Raw genomic sequence first — 26851 nt, 5'->3', positions numbered from 1 at the left:
CGTTTGAGGTCGGTTACAAACCATAACATTACGACCCGATCCAGATTGAGTTAACCAACGACCACAGCCTACAGCTAGGTGCGGCTGCGGCTGCTGTACAGGAGCTCCGAGACCAGGTCCTGCCTATTCAGGAGTCCCTTGGCTCTCTGGCTAGCCTGCAGACAGCCCAGGGTAATCAGCAGACTAATATTCTCCACCAATTACAAGCGCTGAGTGAAGCCGTTAACACCTTGCTTGTAACCCCACCTACTTCAGGAGCCTCGGCCGGAGCATCACCCGCAGCCGTGGCAGGCCCCGCGCCTCCCGATCCCGCACCTCGGGAGCCCCGTCTCTCCGAACCACGGTTGTTCGATGGTAACTTTGAGGATTGTGCCACATTCATCATGCAATGTGAGTTGGTTTTTCGTCATCAACCCAGCGGATTCACTTCAAGGGGAGCCCGAGTGGCTTACATGACTAACCTGCTCTCAGGCCGGGCAGCCCAGTGGGTTACTGCCTCCTGGGCAATGGGGGCTGATTTCTGTTTTTCCTACCCAGACTTCGTGGCTGAGCTCCGGAGGGTTTTCCACCACCCAGCCCGTGGCCAGGACCCTGGAGCTCGGTTGGGCACCTTCCGGCAGGGCAGTGGCGGGGTCACCGACTATGTGCTGGAGTTCAGACTGGCGGCAACGGAGAGCGGTTGGAACGATCAAGCGCTTCGTCTCACCTTCATGAGGGGGGTCAACGACGCTGTCAGGGACCAGCTCGCGACCCGTGAGGAACCTGAGTCCCTCGAAGACCTATTCAGCCTCGCCATTCGCATCGACGGACGCCTCCAGGAGAGAAGACGTGAGAAAACCCGACAGGGACCTCCAGAGGTTCTCCAGACCCCCCGTACTTGTGACGGTACTGCGGTCCGCCCTGCTCCCAACACGACTGGTGGTTCCTTCCCCTCCCGTTCGGTGCCCGGGGAGGAACCCATGCAGCTGGGACGTTCACATCTTAGCCAAGCTGAACGGGAGGCGAGGTTCAGGTCCGGCCTTTGCCTCTACTGCGGTCGGGATGGACACCGTATCGCCAACTGCCCCACCCGGCCAAAAGACCAGGCTCGCCGGGACCCCGGGAGATCCTGGTGAGCCGTTTTTCTCGTTCCCAGAGCCGTGCACCACCTAGCCGTCTGATGAGCGTCACCCTGGCCTGGGCGGACCAATGGGCCACGGTGGAGGCACTCATTGACTCGGGTGCTGATGAGAGTTTCCTAGACTTCGAGTTTGCTACCCGGGCCAACATTCCACTAGAGGACCTCGTGAGGCCATTGGACCAACACCGCCTGGCTGACATCACTCAACGCACCTGTCCTGTCCTGCTCACCATTGCTGGTAACCACGTTGAGAGACTCCAGTTTTTTATCACCAGATCCCCTCTTGTCCCAGTAGTCCTGGGCCGGCCCTGGCTCGCGCTGCAGCCCAAGGCCAGCCCCTCAAGAAGAGGTTCACTTCCGCCCCGATCTTGCTCCATCCAGACCCCAAGAGACAGTTCATCGTAGAGGTGGACGCCTCGGATCCTGGACTAGGAGCTATCTTATCCCAGCGGTCGGCAACGGACCAGAAGGTACATCCGTGCGCCTTCTACTCGCGTCGTTTCCTCCCTGCCGAGAGGAACTACGACATCGGCAATCGGGAGCTGCTGGCGGTTGTGGCTGCCTTGGAGGAGTGGCGTCATTGGCTAGAGGGGGCCGAGGAGCCATTTACCATTTGGACGGACCACAAGAACCTGACGTACATCCGTGCTTCCAAGCGCCTCAATGGCCGGCAGGCAAGATGGGCCAGCTTCCTCAGTCGGTTCGACTTCTCGCTGACGTTATGCCCTGGTTCCCGCAACACGAAGGCCGACTCCCTGTCCCGGTTACACTCTAAGGGGGCTCCAACCACTGAGGACCCGACTCCCATCCTCCCAGAGGCCAGAGTGGTAGGAGTAGTCACCTTGGGCATCGAGGGGGTGGTAAGGCGTGCCCTACGCTTCCATCGCGCTCCAGGCAATGTACCGGTTCATCGTCTCTTCGTCCCCGACTCAGTCCAGTCCCGGGTCCTCCAGTGGGGCCATACCAGCCGGTTCGCCTGCCACCCAGGCGTTCATCGCACGTTCTCCTTCCTGGCTCGTCGATTCTGGTGGCCCACCATGAGGAACGACGTCAAGGAGTTCGTACTGGCCTGCGCCCGCAGCAAGGCCTCCCACCAGGCACCCTCCGGGCTATTGCAGCCGCTTCCCATTCCGAGCCGCCCTTGGTCCCATGTGGCGTTGGACTTCGTCACGGGTCTTCCTTCTTCCCAGGGGAACATGTGCCTACTGACCGTGGTGGATCGGTTCAGCAAGGGGGTTCACCTCGTGGCCCTTCCCAAGCTTCCCTCGGCGGCCGAGACGGCGGATCTCCTGACACGCCACGTGTTTCGCCTCCATGGGTTTCCCCAGGACGTCGTCTCGGACCGGGGGCCCCAGTTCACTTCCCAGGTATGGCAGGCTTTTTGCAAGGGATTGGGGGCAACGGTCAGTCTTTCCTCTGGTTATCATCCCCAGACTAACGGACAAACGGAGAGGATGAACCAGAGTGTGGAGTCTGCTCTTCGGTGTGTGGCTGCCGAGAAACCCGCTTCTTGGAGCCGTTTCCTTCCCTGGGTCGAGTACTCCATCAACTCCATAGTCATTTCCGCCACCGGCCTCTCACCCTTTGAGGTATCCCTGGGCTACCAACCCCCTCTTTTCCCTGCACAGGAGTCGGAGGTGGCAGTTCCCTCCGTACAGGACCACCTCAACCGGTGCCGTCGGGTCTGGGAGATCACCAGGACTGCGCTGCTCCGGTCATCGGAGCGCGCCAGTCGTGGGGCTGACCGGCGCCGGGTCCCTGCGCCGACGTACCACCCTGGGCAGAGGGTGTGGCTTTCCGCAAGGGACCTTCCGCTTCGGTCCTCGGCCAAGAAGCTTAACCCCCGGTTCGTCGGTCCTTTTGAGGTTCTGAAGGTACTCAGTCCGGCGGCGGTGAGTCTTAAGCTTCCTGCGTCCATGCACATTCACCCCGTTTTCCATGTGTCCTGGGTTAAGCCTGTCTCTCTCAGTCCCCTGATGCCTCCTGCTCCGGAACCACCTCCTCCCGTGATGGTGGACGGTCACCCCCAGTGGCAGGTCCGCCGGTTGATGGGCGTTCGACGGCGGGGTCGGGGGTTCCAGTACCTGGTGGACTGGGAGGGGTACGGCCCGGAGGAACGGAGCTGGGTCTCCCGCCAGCTCATCGTGGATCCCGGCCTAATCACCGACTTCCATCGTGCCCATCCGGGCGAGCCGGGTCGGGCTGGTCGCCGGGTGGCTCCAGTGGAGGGGGGGGTACTGTGAGGTTTGGTTGGTTCCCCGCCACACGCTCTCCTGAGGTATGGTGCTGATTGGTGCATTCCCCGCCACACGCTTTTTGAACGATTGCCACTTTCATCACGCAGCTGTCATAGTTTGTGATTAGCGCCCCAGAGGGCTTTATATACCAGGACCTTCCTTCTATCGTTGTCGGGTCGTTCTGGAATACAACTGCATTTGCCTGCTTTTCCCCGTTGCTGTTCCTGGTCTACTTTCTCTCCAGGACCTTTCTGTGGAGAACCGCTGTGGAGAACCTTGTTCCCCGTTTGGAGCTGCGCCTCGTTTTGCCCGCTTTACGCGTTGCGCTTGGGTGAGTGGAACCAAACCCCTCTGGATTATTCTGATTGTGTGTCTTAGAAGAGACACTGAAGACTTCATTTTGTTGCACTAACTCGGCTAAATTGTGTGTTGTGGGGAACACTGAGGACTGTCACTGTCAATTGGTTCTGGACCCAGCTAGGGAGGAGGGAACCACACTGCCTCTGTGTTTCGTTGGACTGTTTCTGATATCTCTCTCTCTCTCTCCGTTTTCCACCTTGAGTGAAAGCTGGGAGTATCTGCAGAGCCGCTACAACGTCACATGCCAATTCCCCACCACTATCTGCTGGGAGTATCTGCAGAGCCGCTACAACGTCACATGCAAATTCCCCACCACTATCACCAGGAGGATTCTGCAGAGCGGCAGATGACTCTGCCGAAGGCAGTCTCCCCGTTTGTTTGATTATTTGTACTTTATCCTTCTTTTGACTCTGTAAATAAATACGCCCTAGCATTTGGCTAACTCTGAACTTCCTGTCTGTGCCGTTGCGTTTGAGGTCGGTTACAAACCATAACACATGAATTGATATCAGCCAATTAAGGGGAAGGGATGATTAGGTGGCCTTGATGTCAGATACCTGATTGGGAATTTGGCCAAGAACGTTGGGGAGCCCCCTACTCTTTACGATAGGCGTCCTGGGTTCTTTAACGACATAATTCAGTCAGGACCTCGGTTTAGCGTCTCATCCGAAGGACGGCACTCGCAGCTGTACGGTGTCCCTATCACCGTAACAGGGGCATTGTTACTGACAAGTCCAGAGGACAGAGTGCCCCCTGCTGGACAACAACACCACTTTCCGACAGCAGCCTTGACCGGGGCTCGAACCGGTGATCTTCCGATCATGAGTCCGGAGCTCTACTCATGTAGCCACGCTGCATTAGAAATCCCAGATGTTGAATTAGCATTGGATCATTTTATAAATATCTTCAACTCATTAACACTTTGAGTGCCACCGACGCGAATTGTCGGTTGATTTTTTTATTAGCGATCTGAATTTATATTTCATCAACCGAGTCTCCCGTTGGTACAGCAGACCCTCTAGGAGCTCAGATGGTAAAATACCGCCCCCTATCGTCTATCCCTGTGTAACTGCAGGCCATTCGATTATACTGCTGGATCCCTGTGGGGGGAGCCAACTGGCTCCATTATGCTGGCGAGGGATCTGATGATGAGGGAAGTGATCGCGAGTTGGAAAGCAGAGTGGAATATATATTTACAGCAGCCAATAATCAATCAATAAACGCGATCGATATTTGGAATGGCGATCAGGAATTGGAATAATCTTTTTGGAGAACATCTGATCTAAGGTAAGTAGTCTATGTTACCAGTTTTAGGATAATCAGAGCTGTATTCACTGAGATAACAGCGTGTCCCGTATGTGTGTATGTGTGTGTGTGTGTGTGATGTTGAGGAAATGAGAGAATAGATTTTTCAGCCCGCTTCTATAGCGTGCATAAGTACACATATACTATCGATAATCTAGCGTTTATTTGAAAACGATTCATAAATAGGCCGACAAATGACAACGTGTCTAGTGTATTCGAGAATATTCCAATAAATGCAGTTTATGGGGGAATGTTTCTATTTTCCGGAAATTTTCGAGAGAACGATAGCTTTTCGAAATGCTATAAAAAGGATATGAATCGATTAAAAAACAATCCGCTTTGACAATGTTGACTGCAAACAAGTCATTGATAAGCGACGGGCAGATTAGACACATAGCCATAATTTAAAACATAGATTATGCGTTTTTAACGGTAACATTGAAGTGGATGATGGCATTCAATGGGGTAAAAAGGAAAACACGGCCGGCACTGATAGTGTTAATTAACAAACATACCCTGGCGGCTAAGTGGCGCAGTGGGCAAGGCGCTCGCCACTAATGCAGGAGTTGCTGGGTTTGAGCCCAGGTCTCGGCATTGCTACCAGCTTGGCTGGTCGTTCATACTAACGCAATTGGCAGTGTTTGGGGTGGGAAGCTGGTGGGTAGGGATCGGACGTTGTGGACAGCGACTCCTACAGGTCGGTTGGTGCGCCTGTACAGTAGAATCAGGAAGCAACGGGGGCGGCGTGACCCTCCCACGCAGACCCTCGCCGCTGAGAGATCGCGCTGTGCAGGTGAAAAGATGCGACGGCTGCCTCCTCGTGTACCGGAGGGGACACGTGATGCAAGGCTTCGCCCACATTGCAGCCGACCAGTGGGAGGCATGGCCTAACAACGTTCGAGACAGGGGAGGTTAGAATTGGACAATACGAAATTGGGGATGGGAGAAAAATAGAAAATGGGGAGAAAAAGTAGATAAAAAAAAACATGGTAATAGTTTCTAACTATACTCTTTCTAATAGCAGTTACAACATGGTAATAGTTACTGACTATAATCTTTATAGTAGCAGTGACAACATGGTAATAGTTACTAACTATAATCTTTATAGTAGCAGTTACAACATGGTAATAGTTACTAGCTATAATCGTTCTAATAGCAGTTACAACATGGTAATAGTTACTAACTATAATCTTTATAGTACTGTAGCAGTTACAACATGGTAATAGTTACTAACTATAATCTTTCTAATAGCAGTTACAACATGGTAATAGTTACTAACTATAATCTTTATAGTAGCAGTTACAACATGGTAATAGTTACTGACTATAATCTTTATAGTAGCAGTTACAACATGGTAATAGTTACTAACTATAATCTTTATAGTAGTAGTTACAACAAGGTAATAGTTACTAACTATAATCTTTATAGTAGCAGTTACAACATGGTAATAACAGTGGCTCAGGAGGTAGAGCAGTCGTCTGGCAATCCGGAGGTAACCGGTTCGATTCCCGCTCCTCCTGGGCAGCGTGTCGATGTGTCCTTGAGCAAGACACTTAACGTTAGGTTATGACTATAACCAAGTTCTGTTAGTTAGGGGCGATGCTTGGCATCGCTACTGCACTATCTCGCGTACGTGCACGCGTACTGAATAAACCACAAATGTACCTCTAATACCAGTATTAGTCTGACCACACCCCTCATCAGCTTACCTTCATAAGCAGGTGTGTGGTCACCTGCTCTCCTCCTTCCCAAGCTTTCACCACAAGGTGAGGACAAGGGCTGCAGCGGCCGTCCGATGCCAAGCATCGCCCCTAACTAACAGAACTTGGTTATAGTCATAACCTAACGTTCTGTATCGTTAGTGGCTTAGCTTGGCATCGCTACTGCACAAGGGAGGCCAAGCGGAGCCACTTGGCTGACAAATACACCCCGCTGACAGCCCCCCAAAACCATCAGAACAGGGAGGGCCGAGCCCCCCCGACCCCCCCTAATGGAGGGTAGCCCCCCTATTAGGGACGTCACGGGAAGGCGACGGACCCGACCGTGCAAAGAGGCACTCAAGCAACTCAACGCACAGGGTGAGCAGACCGTGGCTTGACCCCACGACTACACACACGCACAACCCGCATGCCACCCGGGAACGAACGGAGGAACAACCTCGTTACTGCCCCCAGAATCACGGGGTCAAGGGCAAACCCAACCCCGTGGCAAGGCCGTAGCAGCGGAGCACGAAGGAAGACCCAGACCCACCAAAAGGACTGGACTCCCTAGAATGGGGGCCCGGAGAAGTCCATGATGCCAGCATCAAGACCCCACCAGGTGGGCACGTAGTGCCCCGCCCCCCACATCGCCAGCGTATTCGGACAAAGGCCCCTCAGTTACTGCACCTGGTATTCCCAGGCGGAACCAACCAGGCCAGAACCTGCCCAGCTTCCGAGATCGGACGAGATCGGGCGTGTTCAGGTCGGTATGGCCGCAAGCCGAGCGGGCCCCGTCCCCCCAATAGTACACCGCCTGGCACACTGACCCTGCAGAATAGGCAGTCAGCATGGCCGTAAGCACACAAAAAAGGTTAACCAACGGAAGCAGGCAGCGCACCGGGGAAAAACCAGGCAACAGGCTGTTAACCCTAGCCTGGAGACTGCGGACGAGACAGGCGCCAGAGGGGACAGCTGAACACAGCCGCCCCGGCGGAAGGAGCGTAAGCTGGCGGTGTTGCATGACCAAGCCTCCATTTAACAACCCCCACCCAGAGGGGTCGAGGCAGAGAAGGCTGACACGATTGGCAGACGTCATGAACGTGCAGGGGCACCCTCAAACGGTGAACCCGGGAGTTGACACTGCTCCAACACACCAGGGAATCAACCACCTCGGTGTTACCCAATGCGGTGGTTGTTCCTATAACCCCTCAAGAAAAAACTCCAAAACACACCTGCGGGTATACACCGGCTATACCGCAGTACAAGTGTTTCAGTTTCCAAAAAGGGTTAACCCAGGCCTACGGGTCGCAAACATCACTTCGGACCGGGCCTGGCGGTACGGGAAGCACAGGGTCACCAGAGGAGGTCAAAAAACCACCCCCACAGGCCCCTCTTCGCCATGCGTGAGAGAGGAGCGAAAAATAATGGAGAACCAGCCCCTAAGCACACCGTACCTGGTATTCCCCGGCGGTCTCCCAACCAAGTACTAACCAGGACCAACCTGTGTAGCGGCCGAGATCCGACGAGATCGAGCGCGTACAGAATGGCATGGCTGTAAGCCATGACGACAGTGCTGAGTAAAAACATACCCAACCAGGGTCTCCATAGCGCTTAACCCTGTGACACCCAGACCGACCTGGCATTTTTCCCCCTGAAAAAAGCCCAAGTCCCTCAGGGTACCAGAACAGCAGATCTGCATCCCCGGCGGACAACGGGTTCAACTGATCTGGACCAGCGTGACCAGAACCAGTCCCGTGCCCTAACCACGCCGACATGCCTACTCCAGGAGAAGGGCAGATATGCGTGTTGATCTTAACATGAAAAGAAGGCGCCACCCAGACGTTCGGACGAACCGCGCCTGGTGGCCCACCCCAAGGGCGTGAGACCCCACTACATATGTTCAGATCCATCCCGTCATCATCCCCCAGACATGAACGAGAATCCGTCGACAACCCACCCAGGTCATGGGATGTGGTCGCCGGAAGAGGAAAAACCCCCATCTCAGTTGCTTTATAAAAACGCTGTTTCAACCACAAGCAACCAAGGCGTGCCAGTCAATCGCCTGTTTACAGCGAGCTAGCACTATACGTGCGTCGGGACACACCCCCATCAATGAACAGGCTATTTAGACCTGTCATTGAATCCCCAAGGCGCCCAGGGGAACGACAAGAGGGGTGTGACACTCCCTAACTCCAACACTTCTGGAATAGAAAGAAGGAAGCATCAACAGTATGTATCCCAGTCTACACAGCCGGGGTAAAAAATGTTCACATTTTTACATCCCACCACCCTCCCATAGGAAAGAGACGGGGATCCCCAGAGAGACTTCCCACGCGAGCTGTACAGATTGAAAAGAATATATTGCACCTCGAGCCATGTAAAAAACTGGTTTTAGGGCCTCCGGGGAAGAGGCACTGAACCCATACACACTCAATAAACGAATTGAATCGAATATACATACAATAGAAAAGGACCCTTCTAGAGGGTCCACTCACTTTGACAATCTGAGGAGGAAGGCTCTGTACTCTGATGGAGGCTTCCTCACATGGAAGAAGGAGTCCGAACTCACAGAAGGCCTGAATAGGCGCTTGGTGAGGAGGAGCCCTGACCACCCCCCCTGAAAACAGATCCATCACATGGACCTGAACAGCACACGGAAGTCCTACCAACAGAGACGCGCACGGTGACGTACTCTATGGCGGGGGAATTCCTGCGGTGCACACGCCCAATATACCAGGCCGTGGGACCAGGAACTCCCTCCCCCCCCCCCCCCCCCCCCCCCCGTAACGTGCCGAACCGCCACGTGACGGGAACCTTGAAGGACAGGGGGTGTACCCCTGACCGACAGAACAATGGGGAGAGGAAATGTTACCAGTTCACCCCTTTACGACCCCACACCCATGATACGACGTAACGACAAAAAGAGAATATGACACAGTCATAGTCAGCTCTATGAAGCGTTTCACAGCTCCACACAGCGCATGAGCTAACCTGCTATCTGATTTTTACTAAGGAAAAACACAGAATAGAGAAGGCTCTAAGAACCCCGGTCCAACATACACATGTGCTTCTGTGGCCAGTACAACCCAGTTGTAGGTCACATGACACACACAACCCATCATCACCTACAAAAAATGGCAAAAACACTCAACAGAGGAACGCCGTTTTTTTCACAATGAGAGAATACATCATTCTTGATTAGTATCGACCACAGGCCTTGCTAAGCACACATGACAGCAACCAAACCAATTTCCCCTTAGGAAATAAGTTTCTCCAGCAGATTTAGCACAACCTCAGCAATCAAGCTAAGAGTTACATCGTATCCCTACCACACAAAAGACACAATTAATGCACAACATGTCTGATAGGAGGTGATAAAGTCCCCAGGGAACCGGGGGGGAAAAACACAATCCTCCTATTTTACCCTCAATACGGCCAGTTAAAACAGGAAAACCTGTTAATGTGTGAACTCACTGTTCATTGTCATTACAGTCTGAGAAAGAACATTCTTTTACTCACTTGTCACCAAGCATAGCTTCATAGGTTAGTTGCCTTAGTAGTGAGTACACGGTACACATAAACACCATGATGTTTCTCACACAACAACCAGATCAATACATCACGATCTGCACGGAGAAGCTAACTGCCAGTGACAAAAACAGCTCACACACAACCCGCAACGTATCCCAAATGCATTGCAACAACACACGTTTTGGGAAAAAACACCGTTATTCACAATACATTTAGCAAGTAAAACCAGAAGACGTGTTATGAGGTCTGGCCAACCCCGTACCTACCCGGAACGCAGATCAGCGAAGTGCAGTCACAAGACACCGTAGAACACAGCCGTCCTGTGTTGTTCGATCCGGGCAGCGTCGCCGCTCCACCAGTCGCTACAGTCCTCTTTGTTGACGCAATCCCCGTCTAGGCTCAGGCAGGGTCGACGAACATCCCCTGTCAAGGATGACGTCGTGGTCAAGAGTGTAAAACATGTTAAAATCAAAGCACGTTCAACAGAATAGCATCAAGCTAACGGCTGCTCCAACCGTTCGGGTGCTATTGCTTCCGCTCGCGAGACGCCGACCTAACGACGCACGCGATCAGAAGCGAGCTCCCGGCGGCGCGCGAGAAGCCAAGCTACCCCGCGCCAGGCCACTGACCGGCTAACCGTAAGCTATGAACATGTAAACAATGACATAACACTCACCCAGACAGGCCGCCGTTCTGAACCCCTCCTCACTTTTTAAGAGAAAAGAGAAAACAAGACGTCAACACCGCTTCACAACGGTGACATTACCACGTCCGGCGGAATCAGCACAGTACCAACTGGCCTGTATAGCTGACTTTGAACATGAATCTGCCGCTATCGCACATTACATGCACATATCCCCTCGTGAAGGAATACTCTCATTTGGATATGAAAGATGGGGTCTTAACACGGTGACAGAGAGAATCCACTCGTCCAGAACACACAGGGATCACCAGTGTCAATGGTCGCGGCCCACTAGTTAAAACTATAATGGTCGCCAGACCAAGGCCTCCTGTCGCCTAGGCGGCTAAACAAAGGACCCTAGCCTGGGGCCGGTTTCCATAAACTTTGTCAAGTAGCCCCCATAGCACTAACAGACAAGTGGAGCCCGCCAGCAAACACTACTCACCCAACCTGGAACGCACCGCTCCTCACAACAGCGGCATGTCCGACAGTTCAGCTGTGGCCTGACAGGTTTCACCCCAACAAACACAGCAAGGAATTGCAGTTGAGAAGCATGCAGCGGCGTGCTCCCAATACGAAAACCGGTGGAGGGTTTTTAGAATGATCATCATCTTCTAGACACTCCAGTACGAAGACAATATCGCCGTATTTTCTCGAAAATAGTGAGAGAGAAAATAAAGGTATGATGTCAACGTATCCTTGTTTCCCAAGCTGTTCCTAATCCAATTTCTTCCATCATGGTGTCAAGTGTGGGGATCTACCGAGGCACCTCTTCCTTGTGGTGAAAGCGAGAAGGAGGAGAGCAGGTGACCACACACCTGCTTATGAAGGTAAGCTGATGAGGGGTGTGGTCAGACTAATACTGGTATTAGAGGTACATTTGTGGTTTATTCAGTACGCGTGCACGTACGCGAGATAGTGCAGTAGCGATGCCAAGCTAAGCCACTAACGATACAGAACCCCTAATTGCTCCCGATGAGCAGGTTGGCACCTTGCATGGTTGCCTCCGCCGTCGGTGTGTGAATGGGTAATATGTAAGTAACAAATTGTAAAGCGCTTTGGATAAAAGCGCTATATAAAAAAGCAGCCATTTACCATTTACCATTTATAATCTTTATAGTAGCAGTTACAACATGGTAATAGTTACTGACTATAATCTTTATAGTAGCAGTTACAACATGGTAATAGTTACTAAGTAAAATATTTATAGTAGCAGTTACAACATGGTAATAGTTACTAACTATAATCTTTCTCCTAGGGAACTTGTACCTACACTATGGTAAAGCTCATTCAGGAGGTGCCTGGCCTGACGGCCTTCACCGTGACGACCAAGAACAATCACCGTGGTAACCGCCGTGTGTCGTACGTGAGGACGGTGACGGTCACTGTTTACGGACGGGTTAAGGAAACGGTGGTCATCAGTAAACACCATGGTCAGGTCCAGGTGAGTCTGGTCAACCAATCAGAAGACTGGTTATCACCTCCACTGTAGCCAATCAGAAGACTGGTTATCACCTCCACTCTAGCCAATCAGAAAACTGGTCACAGGTTGACTATGGTCACAGATTCACTAAAGTCACAAATTGATTGAAGTCACAGATTGACTAAGGTCACAGGTTGACTAAGGTCACAGATTGACTAAAGATTGTTGACCTATGTAGTATTTAGTGTGTTTGTGGTTCTCTGATCTCTGCAGGTGAACGGTGAGCTTGTCTACCTGCCTGTCAGTCTGTCAGGTGGGCGGGTCTCTGTGAAGCGCTTCAGGAACTCTGCGCTCCTCACCACCGACTTCGGCCTCCAAGTCTCTTATGATTGGAACATGAGGCTGTACATCACTGTCCCCTCCTCCTACTACGGACAGCTGGGAGGACTCTGCGGGAACTATAACGGAGACAGAAAAGATGACCTGCCTGAACACACTGGTGAGAGGGGGGGGGGGGGGGTGAACACACAGGTAAGGGGAGGGGGGGGGGGGGGGGGGGGGGGGGGTGAACACACAGGTGGGGGGGGGGGGGGGTGAACACACCGGTGAGAGGGGGGGGGGGGGGTGAACACACAGGTGAGGGAGGGGGGGGGCATGAAATGACATGAAATTACTGGTACAGTATGTCTGGATTCCTCAAGGCCTCTAGTTCCATAATGATACATACATCTTCACTCTAGCCTTAAAACTGAATTTGTAATGAGAAAACAAGCCTACGAATCTGAGACAAAGAAAGAGATTCTACTATCTGATGTGTTTTTGTCTCCTCCAGGCTCCCCTCTGGCTGCTGTTCTGAAGATGATCCAGTTGTGGAAGACTGCTGACTCAGACCTGTTCTGTAGTGATAGCTGTAATGGCCGCTGTCCCAGCTGCCCCAGCACGCAGCAAGCCCACTACCGCCGGCCCACCCTCTGCGGCCGGTTGACCCAGAAAGACGGTCCGTTCTCAACCTGCCACAAGGCCGTGGATCCCGCTATGTACCTGGACAACTGTGTCTATGACGTCTGTATTAATAAAGGTTGGTGAGCATTTAAAAGGGAAGTCTAGCATCATGCTAGTCTTGCATAGCCATTAGCCATACCTCTCTCTACACACTATGTTAGCACTGTGCTGGAGAAAGGTCTGGCTGAACGTATTATCATTCTGTTATAGTGAAGAAAATGCGCTCGCTTGTTTGTATTTCTTTAAACCAATCACAATCATCCTGGGCGGTGCTAAGCCTAAACCTGTGATTCAGACTAGCATCATGCTAAACATGCTAGTGGAAGTCTATGGGAGCAAGTATATCATCTAATTAATTACTCAAACATAAGAATGATATAGCCTAAATATGAAATGTGTGGGCTGTTTTGGATAAGGAGGAATAAGGAGTGGATACTGCGCATAACATATTTTTCTGTGTCTGATCATGACCACCATCAAAAGATACTTACAGTAATTTTTTTCTTGATTTGGAGTAGTGTAAATATAATAATAATTTTGTTATTTTAATTATTTGGAATAGTGTGTGCCTGGAGAACAAAAGCATTGTGTTACACGTTTTTATTCAGTATATCTGTTACTAGTAACTGCATTTGTATTTGTGGGACCCCCTCGAAAACGAGATACTGTATCTCAATGTGGTTATCCCAATAAAAGAATTTCAATATTTGTCATACCAGGACAACCCATGACAACTCATGACCTTTGCACAGATAAATTATGTCTATACATCGTATTCCTGGAATTGGCGTCAGTGAAGGCTGCTCTTAGTGCAATACGTAGGAAAGGAGAGGTGGGGAGTGTGCTGTGCGCCTCATGTTCTGATAATAATCAATAATCAATTTGACATGCATAACTCATGATGATGATTTAAAACAAGCTTTCTCTAGGCTTTTGAAAATGTAGGGGAGACCTTGCTCTTCATGGAGCAGCTGAGATACGTGAGAAAACTCAGCCTTTTTCTTTCTCTCTTTTGATGCACAACTTTCCAAATATGATTACTAATATTTCCGTGGGTCCAAACAAAGAGAGTCCTAGTTTTTGACAGCAGTCATACGAGTAGCTTTTGACAGCAGTCCTCCACATAGTTTTTTGATGGCAGTCCTACTGGTAGTTTTTGACGGCAGTCTTACAGGTCGTTTTTGGCGGCAAACAGATGCTGCATCAATAGGGAGGTGTAGTCTGACGTCACTGGTTGTTCCACCCGTATAGGGATTTATCATTGGGAAAATGGATTATCGGCTATTGTAACAATTCTGTCACATGGAAATTGAAAAGTTTCCATTTTTGCACAAAATGAGGTCCCTTCTACCACTAACATTATTGTTTAAGCATTTTTGGTTGAAATGAAAGTAGTTATAAGGTTTTTAATTTGTCATTAAAAACGAACTACACTTACCAGGATGCAGCACCCGAGTTACGGCAGGAGAATGCCTGTCTTTCAGTGCTGTCGCCTAATCCACGTCACGGCCAGCTGATACCAAGCTAGCTATCTAACGTTAACGTTACCTAGCTAAACTTACTAGATGTTAGCAATGTCTACTGTCGTGAACCATTTTAAATCGGGGCACATTGTAGAAGAGTTTCGGGAATGAGTAAAATATGCAGGTCCTCTTCTCAGACCTGTGGTTACACTCTGGGGAAAAGCACCATGCCGGCTAGCAAGCTAGCTAGCTACTAACGTTACGTAAAAAACAATAGCGTTATTGTAGGAAGTGGGAAATCACGACCAGAGAGAGTTGAGTTTCTTTGACAACACATCAGTGTGCGTAATTTATTAGCATAGCGTGCATACCACAACAAACCAAGCAAAGAGTTAATATGGCCGCTCTAGCTACCCACAATGCCCCGTGTCCTTAAAGTGACAGTGTAGGTGGATTATGTCCAGTCCATGTAAGTGTCCATGTAAGTGCCCACTACATTATAAACTATACACAATATGTACAACGAAACAATGATTTACATTAGTATTTACAGTGATTTAATATGCAGCGAAATAACTATCCGATTTAAATTATAAATACAAATATGGTAACGTGGTTGTGGCTTTTAAAAATAGTGGTTAGCTTTAGAGATAAATGGTTATGATCACCGGAGCACTAGTGTTGGGTGAAACAGATACTAGCCACAGATTCAGGGTTATTTTACCATTGTACGAATTGTTAAGCTTATGGAATGTAAGCGAAATCTGATCCTAGGTCTGCGACTAAAGCCAGGAGTCTACGCTGTGGTGACGTCAGTCAGCAGCGCCAAATGGTAGTGTAGTTTCTCAGTGAACGAAAACAAAAACGTTGTTATTTTGCTACCTTTACGATTAATTGCGAATATTTTCATGTTGAGCTATAGATTGTGGAGGAATATGCACAGAAAGGTACACCATGCAAATGTCCATGCTTTATTTGTTTTAAACGAGACGATTTAGAAATGGGCAATGGGGAAATACATTGCGTTGGACAGAGGGTGGAACATGGAAAAACGAAAATGACATAACCACTACCTCCCTATAGAGCTCATAACATAACCCCCCGCCCCCCCCAAATAATAATATTAATAGTGTAATCAAAATATCTGACTATCTTTCTGTCTGATTGTCTGTCTGTCTGTCTGACTATCTATCTGTCTGTCTATCTGTCTATCTGATGACCTGTATGTCTGTAGGGACTAAACAGATCCTGTGTGATAAGCTGAAGAGTTATGGCGATGCCTGTCAGTCTGCCGGGGGTAAAGTCAGCCCTGATTGGAGGATGGTAGCTAAATGCCGTAAGTCTCGATGAGATGACTCTGTTCTGTTCTGTTCTGTTCTGTTCTGTTCTGTTCTGTTCTGTTCTGTTCTGTTCTGTTCTGTTCTGTTCTGTTCTGTTCTGTTCGGTTTTACTCTGTTTGGTTCTGTTCTGTTCTATTCTACTGTGTTCTATTATGCTATAGCTGTCTCTTCTCGTCTCGTCTCGTCTCGTCTCTTCTCTTCTCTTCTCTTCTCTTCTCTTCTCTTCTCTTCTCTTCTCTTCTCTTCTCTTCTCTTCTCTTCTCTTCTCTTCTCTTCTCTTCTCTTCTCTTCTCTTCTCTTCTCTTCTTTTTATGACCATAGACCTTCCTCTGTTCCCCAGCCCTGGATTGTCCTTCTGGGAGTCACTATGAGGCCTGTGGCTCTGCCTGCCCCTCCTCCTGTGGATCTCTGGGGGCAGAGCAGCAGTGTACAGCTGTGTGTGTGGAGGGCTGCCAATGTAACAAGGGACTGGTACTGAGTGGAGACAGGTAGGTTCATACTACTACTACTACTACTACTACTACTACTACTACTACTACTACTACTACTACTACTACTACTACTACTACTACTACTACTACTACTACTACTACTACTACTACTACTACTACTACTACTACTACTACTACTACTACTACTACTACTACTACTACTATGACTACTACTACTATGACTACTATTACTACTATTAAATGGTAGATGGACTCCATTTAAATAGCCCTTTTATCCAAAGCTCTTATGCCTCACATTCACCCATTCACGCACACATTCACACACCGACGGTGGACCATGCAAGGTGCCAACCTGCTCATTAGAAGCAGTTAGGGGTTAAGTGTCTTGCTCAAGGACACTTTTACATGCTGCCGGGAGGAGCATTATGTTGCATTATGCATTATGCATTATGTTGATAATGAAAGATTAAATATATGTGTTATTTGCTCAGAAATGAACGATGCAGATAGTCTGAGGAAAAAAATATTCTTTCCAGTTGATATCCTGGTCAATCAATGGGTTGTAGTGTTTCAAGAACAACATTAATAGTCAGTCCACCAGGAGGGGCCCCACACAAGTGTTTTCAAGTGACCAGTTCAGTCATTCAATTTATCGTGTGTGGTAAATGAGGTCACAAGGGGAGAAAGTAGTCTAACTTTTATCTGAATGCACTGCCCTCCAGAACTGTGATCTGAGCTAGACAGAGCTGCTGACCAGGTCTAGATAATAGTCTGTTTCTTCACCACAGATGTACATTTATTTCTGATTTGTCTAAATGAGGTCCAGACGAAAGGGTCTCCAGAGTGTCTGTTCCTTTCTTTAAATAACACTAATTCTGGTGTAAACCAAGGTGATGATCTATCTTTTATTCCATGGTGCATGCTTATCAACAATGGCAAGAAAGGTTTTTAATAAAGATGGGGATTTCCATGGAATAATTGATTTCACTGTGATCACTATGATCACTATGATGGAGATCAACTAGAAATGCTTGGTCCTTAACGTTTTTTGAATGAGATCGTATTTTCTTTAAACAAATGTTTCCGATAGGTACATGCCGTATGGCGATGATCACTGATTCATGAATCAAAGACACAGCAGGAAATAATTGTATCATTCTTATTGGAAAAGATTAGATCAATTAAGATGGACCATGGTGGGTTCCATAACCAACTGAGACAGGTTGAGGTTACCAATACCACACCCTCCTTAAGATGATTAGAGGTCAGGATTCAAATCACAGTCACAACCAGCATGAGAACACTAAGAAAGAAAATCTGCCTCTGTCTATGTTGAACACAGCATAACTGTGTGTGTGTGTGTGTGTGTGTGTGTGTGTGTGTGTGTGTGTGTGTGTGTGTGTGTGTGTGTGTGTGTGTCTGTCTGTGTCTGTGTCTGTGTGTCTGTGTGTGTTTCAGGTGTGTTCCTAAGAGCAGCTGTGGCTGTCAGCACAAGGACAGGTATTACCCAGCAGGCACCTCTTTCTGGGTTGGTAACAAATGTGCCACCAGGTGTCGCTGTGTTCCTGGGAAAGCTCAGGTAGAGTGTGTGTGTGTGTGCGTGTGTGTGTGTGTGTGCGTGCGTGTGTGTGTGTGTGTCTGTCAACTAACCTGACCCACCAGAGGGTCTATCACACAGAACTATCTCGGCAGTCGTCCTTTGAAACTGTCTGGAAGAGGGCCGGCACTTTAATAAAAATGAGTATCTTTGCCCGTAACTGCCAGTAGTTCCTCAAAGGACGCTGATTGGTCCAAACAGCTCTGTTCTACATTATTCAGTGCTATATATTATGTTATGTTCTACATTATTCAGATCTATATATTGTGTTCTGCTCTACATTATTCAGTTCTATTATTATGTTATGTTCTACATTATTCAGATCTATATATTATGCCCCCTCCCCAGGTGGAGTGTAAGAACGTCAGCTGTAAGAAGAACGAGCATTGTGCCCTGAGGGGCGGGGTCAGGGACTGCTACCCAGTGTCCTTTGCAACGTGCCAGGGTTCGGGTGACCCTCACTACAGAACCTTTGACGGTCGTAGGTTTGATTTCCAGGGCACCTGCACCTACGTGCTGTCTCAGCTGGTCACGACCTCTGAACCCGCGCTGGTGTCGTTCCAAGTCCTGGTTCAGAATGACAACCGCGGCCGTAACAGAGCGGTGGCCTACACCAAGTCTGTCTCCCTCAGTGTCTACAATCACACCGTCTCCATGAGCAGAGAGCAGCCTGGGAGAGTACTGGTGAGACACAGATACTAACCACCAACACAACCCATCCTGTGCTCTAGTCTAGACTGGCCTTTCAAAACATTTAAATACAAATTGTTAGTAATATTTGTTTTGGTTGTGAGATATTTAGTTTCTTCAATTTTATATTTCAATTTAACAGCTTCTCACCATGTGTCCTGCTTCCTTACTTCACTAAACCTCCTACATACAGACTCTGCTGCTTCACTAAACCTCCTACATACAGACTCTGCTGCTTCACTAAACCTCCTACATACAGACTCTGCTGCTTCACTAAACCTCCTACATACAGACTCTGCTGCTTCACTAAACCTCCTACATACAGACTCTGCTGCTTCACTAAACCTCCTACATACAGACTCTGCTGCTTCACTAAACCTCCTACATACAGACTCTGCTGCTTCACTAAACCTCCTACATACAGACTCTGCTGCTTCACTAAACCTCCTACATACAGACTCTGCTTCACTGAACCTCCTACATACAGACTGCTGCTTCACTAAACCTCCTACATACAGACTCTGCTGCTTCACTAAACCTCCTACATACAGACTCTGCTGCTTCACTAAACCTCCTACATACAGACTCTGCTGCTTCACTAAACCTCCTACATACAGACTCTGCTGCTTCACTAAACCTCCTACATACAGACTCTGCTGCTTCACTAAACCTCCTACATACAGACTCTGCTTCACTAAACCTCCTACATACAGACTCTGCTGCTTCACTAAACCTCCTACATACAGACTCTGCTGCTTCACTAAACCTCCTACATACAGACTCTGCTGCTTCACTAAACCTCCTACATACAGACTCTGCTGCTTCACTAAACCTCCTACATACAGACTCTGCTGCTTCACTAAACCTCCTACATACAGACTCTGCTGCTTCACTAAACCTCCTACATACAGACTCTGCTGCTTCACTAAACCTCCTACATACAGACTCTGCTGCTTCACTAAACCTCCTACATACAGACTCTGCTGCTTCACTAAACCTCCTACATACAGACTCTGCTTCACTAAACCTCCTACATACAGACTCTGCTGCTTCACTAAACCTCCTACATACAGACTCTGCTGCTTCACTTAGACCTGGAGATGTATACGGTGATTAGCATAAGGTTAGCAGGGTGACTGTTGGCTCTGTAACCACTGGCGGCACGGTGGTGTAGTGGTTAACACTGTCGCCTCACAGCAAGAAGGTCCAGGGTTCGATTCCCGCTTGGGGACCAGGTTTCCATGATGCCAGGTACCCAGGTGGGGTATCTCCCAGGCCTTTCTGTGTGGAGTTTGCATGTTCTCCCCGTGCTCGCAAGGGTTTCCCCCCCGATAAGATAAACCCAATGGAAAAACATGCACAACAACAGATCGCTAACGCTGTGGCGTCCTTGACGAAGACGGACAGGAGCACTTGGATTGGTCCCCTGGCGCGGCTCACGTTGACGCCTGTCTGCTCCCGGCTGCCCTTGGGGGGAAGGACGACGGGATGGGTTAATTGCAGAGACGAATCGCATCAGCGATCCTACAGACAATGCATGCGTGTGTGTTCCGGTGTGTGTGTGTGTTGTGGATAATAGCCAATGCCAATTAAAGACCTCTGAGCAGGTCCTGCATTATTATAACTCAGTTAACTTCTCTAGGTGTATGAGGTGATTAGTATAGGGTTAGGGTTAACTTAGACCATCTCTAGATGTATAGTGATTAGTATAGGGTTAGGGTTAACTTAGACCATCTCTAGGTGTATATGGTGATTAGTATAGGGTTAGGGTTAACTTAGAGTAGACCATCTCTAGGTGTATAGTGATTAGTATAGGGTTAGGGTTAACTTAGAGTAGACCATCTCTAGGTGTATAGTGATTAGTATAAGGTTAGGGTTAACTTAGACCATCTCTAGGTGTATAGTGATTAGTATAGGGTTAGGGTTAACTGAGCAGATGTTTCTACTGAGTTCAGCTGAAGCTCCAGGCTCCAACATCTCCACTACGAACACCAAAATCTCTCTTCCTGTCTCTCTCTCTCTCTCTCTCTCTCTCTCTCTCTCTCTCTCTCTCTCTCTCTCTCTCTCTCTCTCTCTCTCTCTCTCTCTCTCTCTCTCCAGGTGAACAGTCGATCAGTCAACCTGCCTTATTCCACGCCTGATGGGCAGCTGTCATTGTTTCGTCAGGGCTACTTCTGTGTTGTTCGCTCTGCGTTTGATCTGACTCTGAGGTTTAACTGGAAGAGCTACGTCAGCCTGAAGCTGCCCAGCTCCTACCAACAGAGTGTGGAAGGTAACCCTAACCCTAACCCTAACCCTAACCCTAACCCCAACCCTAACCCTAACTCACATTCATCATACCTCAATCTGCAGTGGTTTCTACATTAATTCTATATTAAATCATGTTATGTTAAAGGGCACTTCACTGAAGAACAACGGCATTGATTTTACACATAATCTCACACATATCACGAGGCTCTACGCTGTTTTGCACACATTCATTTATTTTTTTATTTTTTTTGTATCTCTCTTTCTCAGATTTTTCTCTGTTTTCTCCCCGTCCCAATTTAGTCGTTGTGCCAATCCCCCCCCCCCCCCCTCCCCTACCTGGTTGTTGTGCGCATGTTCTCCTACTGGTCGGTACAAGGGAACCCTGAAGTATCCGCACGCTTCCTCCGACACGTGCGGCGACAGCCAGTGGCTCTCTTCTCACCTGGCAGCGAGGGCTCTCATTGGTGAAGTGTAACGCGTGGGAGGTCACGCTGCCTTCCTCAAGTCCTGCCTTTGCTGAGCAAGCGCCCAGACCTGACCTGTAGGCGTCGCTGTCCACAACGCCAGTTTCCCACCCACGGCTTCCCCCCCCTAACCCAGCCAAACGAGTTAGTATAGCGATCAGCCCAAGCCAAGGCAATGCTGACTCCGGGAGTCGAGACCGCAGCCTCTACACATTCATTTAGTTTGACAGTTATTGAGAGTTAATGAGTTTCAATATCATCAGAGGTGATGTCATCAGAGGACATTGGATAATAGACCTGTCTCAAACCCTGCCCCTTTTCTTGATCCTCCAATCACAGCTGTCGCTTACCTCGGACTTCCTCGTACAAACTTTGTTTGTACGAGGAAGTCAGAGGTAAGCGACAGCTGTGATTGGAGGATCAAGAAAAGAGGGCAGGGTTTTGAGACAGGTCCATTGTGTTAATTACAGCTCAATTAAATGCGATCCCTATTGTAGTCTCTATTGTTTCTTTCCTTCATCCTTTTCATTGAGCTGATTTACATTAGTAACATAACAGCTGGCTAAACTATGAACAATTAATACTTGCATCAATACTTACATTTCAATCATAAAGATAATATCTCCTTAAAAAGTTTCACAAATAAGATTATGGTGAGGTGAGTCTAGGTGGTTTACCCTCCACTACATCCCTGACTGCATAATGTAGGCCTAACATGAATTAGGCCTGACATCACCAATGATGGGTACAACATGGGTACAGTATGGGTACAGTATGGGTGGGTACAACATGGGTACAACATGGGTATAGTATGGGTACCACATGGGTACAGTATGGGTACCACATGGGTACAGTATGGGTACAACACAGGTACAACATGGGTACAGTATGGGTACAACACGGGTACCACATGGGTACAGTATGGGTACAACACGGGTACAACATGGGTACAACACGGATACAGTATGGGTACAACACGGGTACAGTATGGGTACAGTATGGGTACCACATTGGTACAGTTTGGGTACAACATGGGTACCACATGGGTACAGTATGGGTACAACACGGGTACAACATGGGTACAGTATGGGTACAACATGGGTACAGTATGGGTACAACACGGGTACAGTATGGGTACAACACAGGTACAGTATGGGTACCACATGGGTACAGTATGGGTACAACACGGGTACAGTATAGGTACAACATGGGTACAACATGGGTACAGTATGGGTACAACACGGGTACAACACGGGTACCACATGGGTACAGTATGGGTACAACACGGGTACAACATGGGTACAGTATGGGTACCACATGGGTACCACATGGGTACAGTATGGGTACAGTATGGGTACCACATGGGTACCACATGGGTACAGTATGGGTACCACATGGGTACAGTATGGGTACAACATGGGTACAGTATGGGTACAGTATGGGTACCACATGGGTACAGTATGGGTACAACATGGGTACCACATGGGTACAGTATGGGTACAACACGGGTACAACATGGGTACAGTATGGGTACAACATGGGTACAGTATGGGTACAACACGGGTACAGTATGGGTACAACACGGGTACAGTATGGGTACCACATGGGTACAGTATGGGTACAACATGGGTACAGTATGGGTACAACATGGGTACAACATGGGTACAGTATGGGTACAACACGGGTACCACATGGGTACAGTATGGGTACAACACGGGTACAACATGGGTACAGTATGGGTACAACATGGGTACAGTATGGGTACAGTATGGGTACAGTATGGGTACAACATGGGTACAGTATGGGTACAGTATGGGTACAACATGGGTACAGTATGGGTACCACATGGGTACAGTATGGGTACAACATGGGTACAGTATGGGTACAACGCAGATAATAATAATAATAATAATAATAATAATAATAATAATAATAATAATATACATTCAATTTACAGAATAAAGTAAAACACAACATGAAAAAATATGAATATAAAAAAATGTTAATTATTTCAAATGTAAAGCTTGAGTCTTGAGATGGAGGGAGGATGATGATCAGGTGAAAGCAAGCTTGAAGAGGCGGGTCTTGAGGGCCTGTTTGAAGGAGGGGAGGGTGGTTGATTGACAGATGGGGAGGGTGTTCCAGAGGGAGGGTGTTCCAGAGGGTGTTCCAGAGAGAGGCTGTTCCAGAGAGAGGGTGTTCCAGAGGGTGTTCCAGAGAGAGAGGGTGTTCCAGAGGGTGTTCCAGAGAAAGGCTATTCCAGAGGGTGGGTGTTCCAGAGAGAGGGTGTTTTAGAGAGAGGGTGTTCCAGAGGGTGTTGAATGAATGAATGAATGAATGAATGAATGAATGAATGAATGAATGAATGAATGAATGAATGAATGAATGAATGAAAACTTTATTTAACAGATTGCAGAATGGGTACAATACAGTACGGCTCAATACACACAATTGTTAACACATTGACGACCAGCATGTAGCGCCGATTTATAGGCCAGAGGACAGAGGTTTGTTTACAAACCGATGTACTTTCTAACAGCTATATATATAATTTATAGTATTGCTATCTGTCCATTCTCATTGTCACTTGAGTGCATAAACCGTGCCTTCATAATGGCTTAAAGAAAATAAAAATCCATCGGTTGGTTGTCATTTTATAGCGTCGTGAATATAAGGTTTATCGCGCTTTTCGCCTCGTCTTTTTTCTGGGAAGCTAGATATGAGGCTAAAAGCTAGTCACGTTATATCAAACGCTATTTCTGCTGTATATATACGAATGAAATAAAACAAACTGCGTAGCATCCGGACTATTACAGAGCATCTATGGATGAAATGGGGGCGGCGGGGAACACCGATTAGTATTATTGATTAGCAATAAAGTGTGCGTTCAGGTAGCCATTTTCACTGATCGATCACGTTAGGTTTTAAAACAATGTCCAATCCAGCTGTAATTTGGGGGAATAGTATCCTACCGTCAGGCCATGTGATCGCCGGCAGCATTTCTTCATTAGTCATCGGAATCTGGTAGATCGATATGTCCATTGGCTAATCATAAATCCCATTATTCCAGGCTGAAATATGCGTTCGGTAACGGGATCAAAGATGGAGGGTGTTCGTTTGGAACCGAGGCTCATATGAAACGCCCCAGACAGTAAAAGATTTTTTTTTTACAATCGCCCTCAATGATACTGCAGTGGAGCGATGGCGCCCCTAAGCGGATCTGGCCGGTATTGCATGTTTCGAAAATCAAATATGTGGGTAGGTCCTGCAAGTCAATCGCGGACGTTAATAGCGTTATTAATATGGAATAAAACAATAACAACTTGTGATCCTCAACGGGTGGAATCGAAACACGTATATATACGTGGACGGTCCACATAGTGTTAAGGGGATGCAGACCAGAGAAAGACGTTTGTCTTGTTTACATCAGGATCCCCCATTTTCAATTCATAGTGATAGTGTTCCAGAGAGAGGGTGTTCCAGATGGTGTTCCAGAGAGAGGGTGTTCCAGAGGGTGTTCCAGAGAGAGGGTGTTCCAGAGAGAGGGTGTTCCAGAGGGTGTTCCAGAGAGAGGGTGTTCCAGAGAGAGGGTGTTCCAGAGGGTGTTCCAGAGAGAGGGTGTTCCAGAGGGAGGGTGTTGCAGAGGGTGGGTGTTCCAGAGGGTGGGTGTTCCAGAGAGAGGGTGTTCCAGAGGGTGTTCCAGAGAGAGGGTGTTTCAGAGAGAGAGTGTTCCAGAGAGAGGGTGTTCCAGAGGGTGGGTGTTCCAGAGGGTGGGTATTCCAGAGAGTGGGTGTTCCAGAGGGTGGGTGTTCCAGAGGGTGTTCCAGAGGGTGTTCCAGAGGTTGGGTGATCCAGAGAGAGGGTGTTCCAGAGAGAGGGTGTTCCAGAGAGAGGGTGTTCCAGAGAGAGGGTGTTCCAGAGAGAGGGTGTTCCAGAGAGAGGGTGTTCCAGAGAGCGGGTGTTCCAGAGAGCGGGTGTTCCAGAGAGCGGGTGTTCCAGAGAGAGGGTGTTCCAGAGAGACAGTGTTCCAGAGAGACGGTGTTCCAGAGAGAGGGTGTTCCAGAGAGACAGTGTTCCAGAGAGAGGGTGTTCCAGAGAGACAGTGTTCCAGAGAGAGGGTGTTCCAGAGAGACAGTGTTCCAGAGAGAGGGTGTTCCAGAGAGAATGTGTTCCAGAGAGAGGGTGTTCCAGAGAGACGGTGTTCCAGAGGGACGGTGTTCCAGAGGGACGGTGTTTCAGAGGGAGGGTGTCCCAGAGGGAGGGTACGGCAACTGAAAAGGTCCTGTCGCCCCAGGTCCGGAACTTGGTCCTCGGGACTGTCAAGCAGTTTGTGTCCGCGGACCTGAGGCGACGGGTAGGGGTGGACTGGGGAGGAGGTTGGCGAGGTAGGGAGGGGCCAGATTGTTCAGGGATTTGTAGGTGGTGAGTAATATCAGTAGTAAACAGCATCAGTAGTAAACAACATACGTTGTAAACAGCATCAGTAGTAAACAGCATCAGTAGTAAACAACATACGTTGTAAACAGCATCAGTAGTAAACAGCATCAGTAGTAAACAGCATCAGTAGTAAACAACATACGTTGTAAACAGCATCAGTAGTAAACAGCATCAGTAGTAAACAACATAAGTTGTAAACAGCATCAATAGTAAACAGCATCAGTAGTAAACAACATAAGTTATAAACAGCATCAGTAGTAAACAACATAAGTTGTAAACAGCATTAGTAAACAGCATCAATAGTAAACAGCATCAGTAGTAAACAGCATCAGTGGTAAACAGCATCAGTAGTAAACAACATAAATTGTAAACAGCATTAGTAAACAGCATCAATAGTAAACAGCATCAGTAGTAAACAGCATCAGTGGTAAACAGCATCAGTAGTAAACAACATAAGTTGTAAACAGCATCAATAGTAAACAACATAAGTTGTAAACAGCATCAGTAGTAAACAGCATCAGTAGTAAACAGCATCAGTAGTAAACAGCATCAGTAGCCAGTAGAATGAGAATGTTAAAATATAGGTGGTCAGCAGTGAACACGTAGAATATCTTCTCTCCCAGGCCTGTGTGGGAACTACAACGGCGAGGCCAGTGATGACCTGGAGAAGGCAGACCACTCCCAGGCTTCACACCCCAACGCCTTGGGCCTCAGCTGGAAGGTAAGAGCTGCTGATCTCATCTGAACATCAACCGATTCAACCCTAACCCCAACCCTAACCCTAACCTTAACTCAGTC

At 48.4% G+C, this 26851-nt stretch overlaps 1 protein-coding gene across 1 annotated transcript in view; it reads left to right on the top strand.

Moving 5' to 3' along the window:
• LOC311246659 (IgGFc-binding protein-like) overlaps nt 1-26851 on the top strand; it is a 105930-nt gene that overhangs the window by 28314 nt on the left and 50765 nt on the right. The window contains exons 8-16 of the mRNA XM_084336827.1: nt 12194-12379; nt 12632-12857; nt 13191-13436; nt 16058-16159; nt 16504-16651; nt 18074-18194; nt 18561-18896; nt 21003-21174; nt 26677-26774. Of these exons, the coding sequence (XP_084192953.1) occupies nt 12194-12379; nt 12632-12857; nt 13191-13436; nt 16058-16159; nt 16504-16651; nt 18074-18194; nt 18561-18896; nt 21003-21174; nt 26677-26774 (1635 nt within the window). The remainder of the gene's footprint in view (nt 1-12193; nt 12380-12631; nt 12858-13190; nt 13437-16057; nt 16160-16503; nt 16652-18073; nt 18195-18560; nt 18897-21002; nt 21175-26676; nt 26775-26851) is intronic.

The sequence above is a fragment of the Notolepis coatsorum genome (genome assembly GCF_963971535.1).
Source record: "Notolepis coatsorum genome assembly, chromosome: 19".
NCBI lineage: Eukaryota > Metazoa > Chordata > Actinopteri > Aulopiformes > Paralepididae > Notolepis > Notolepis coatsorum.
The sequence above is the reverse complement of the archived record's forward strand: the minus strand, read 5'-3'. Positions and strand labels throughout refer to the sequence as shown.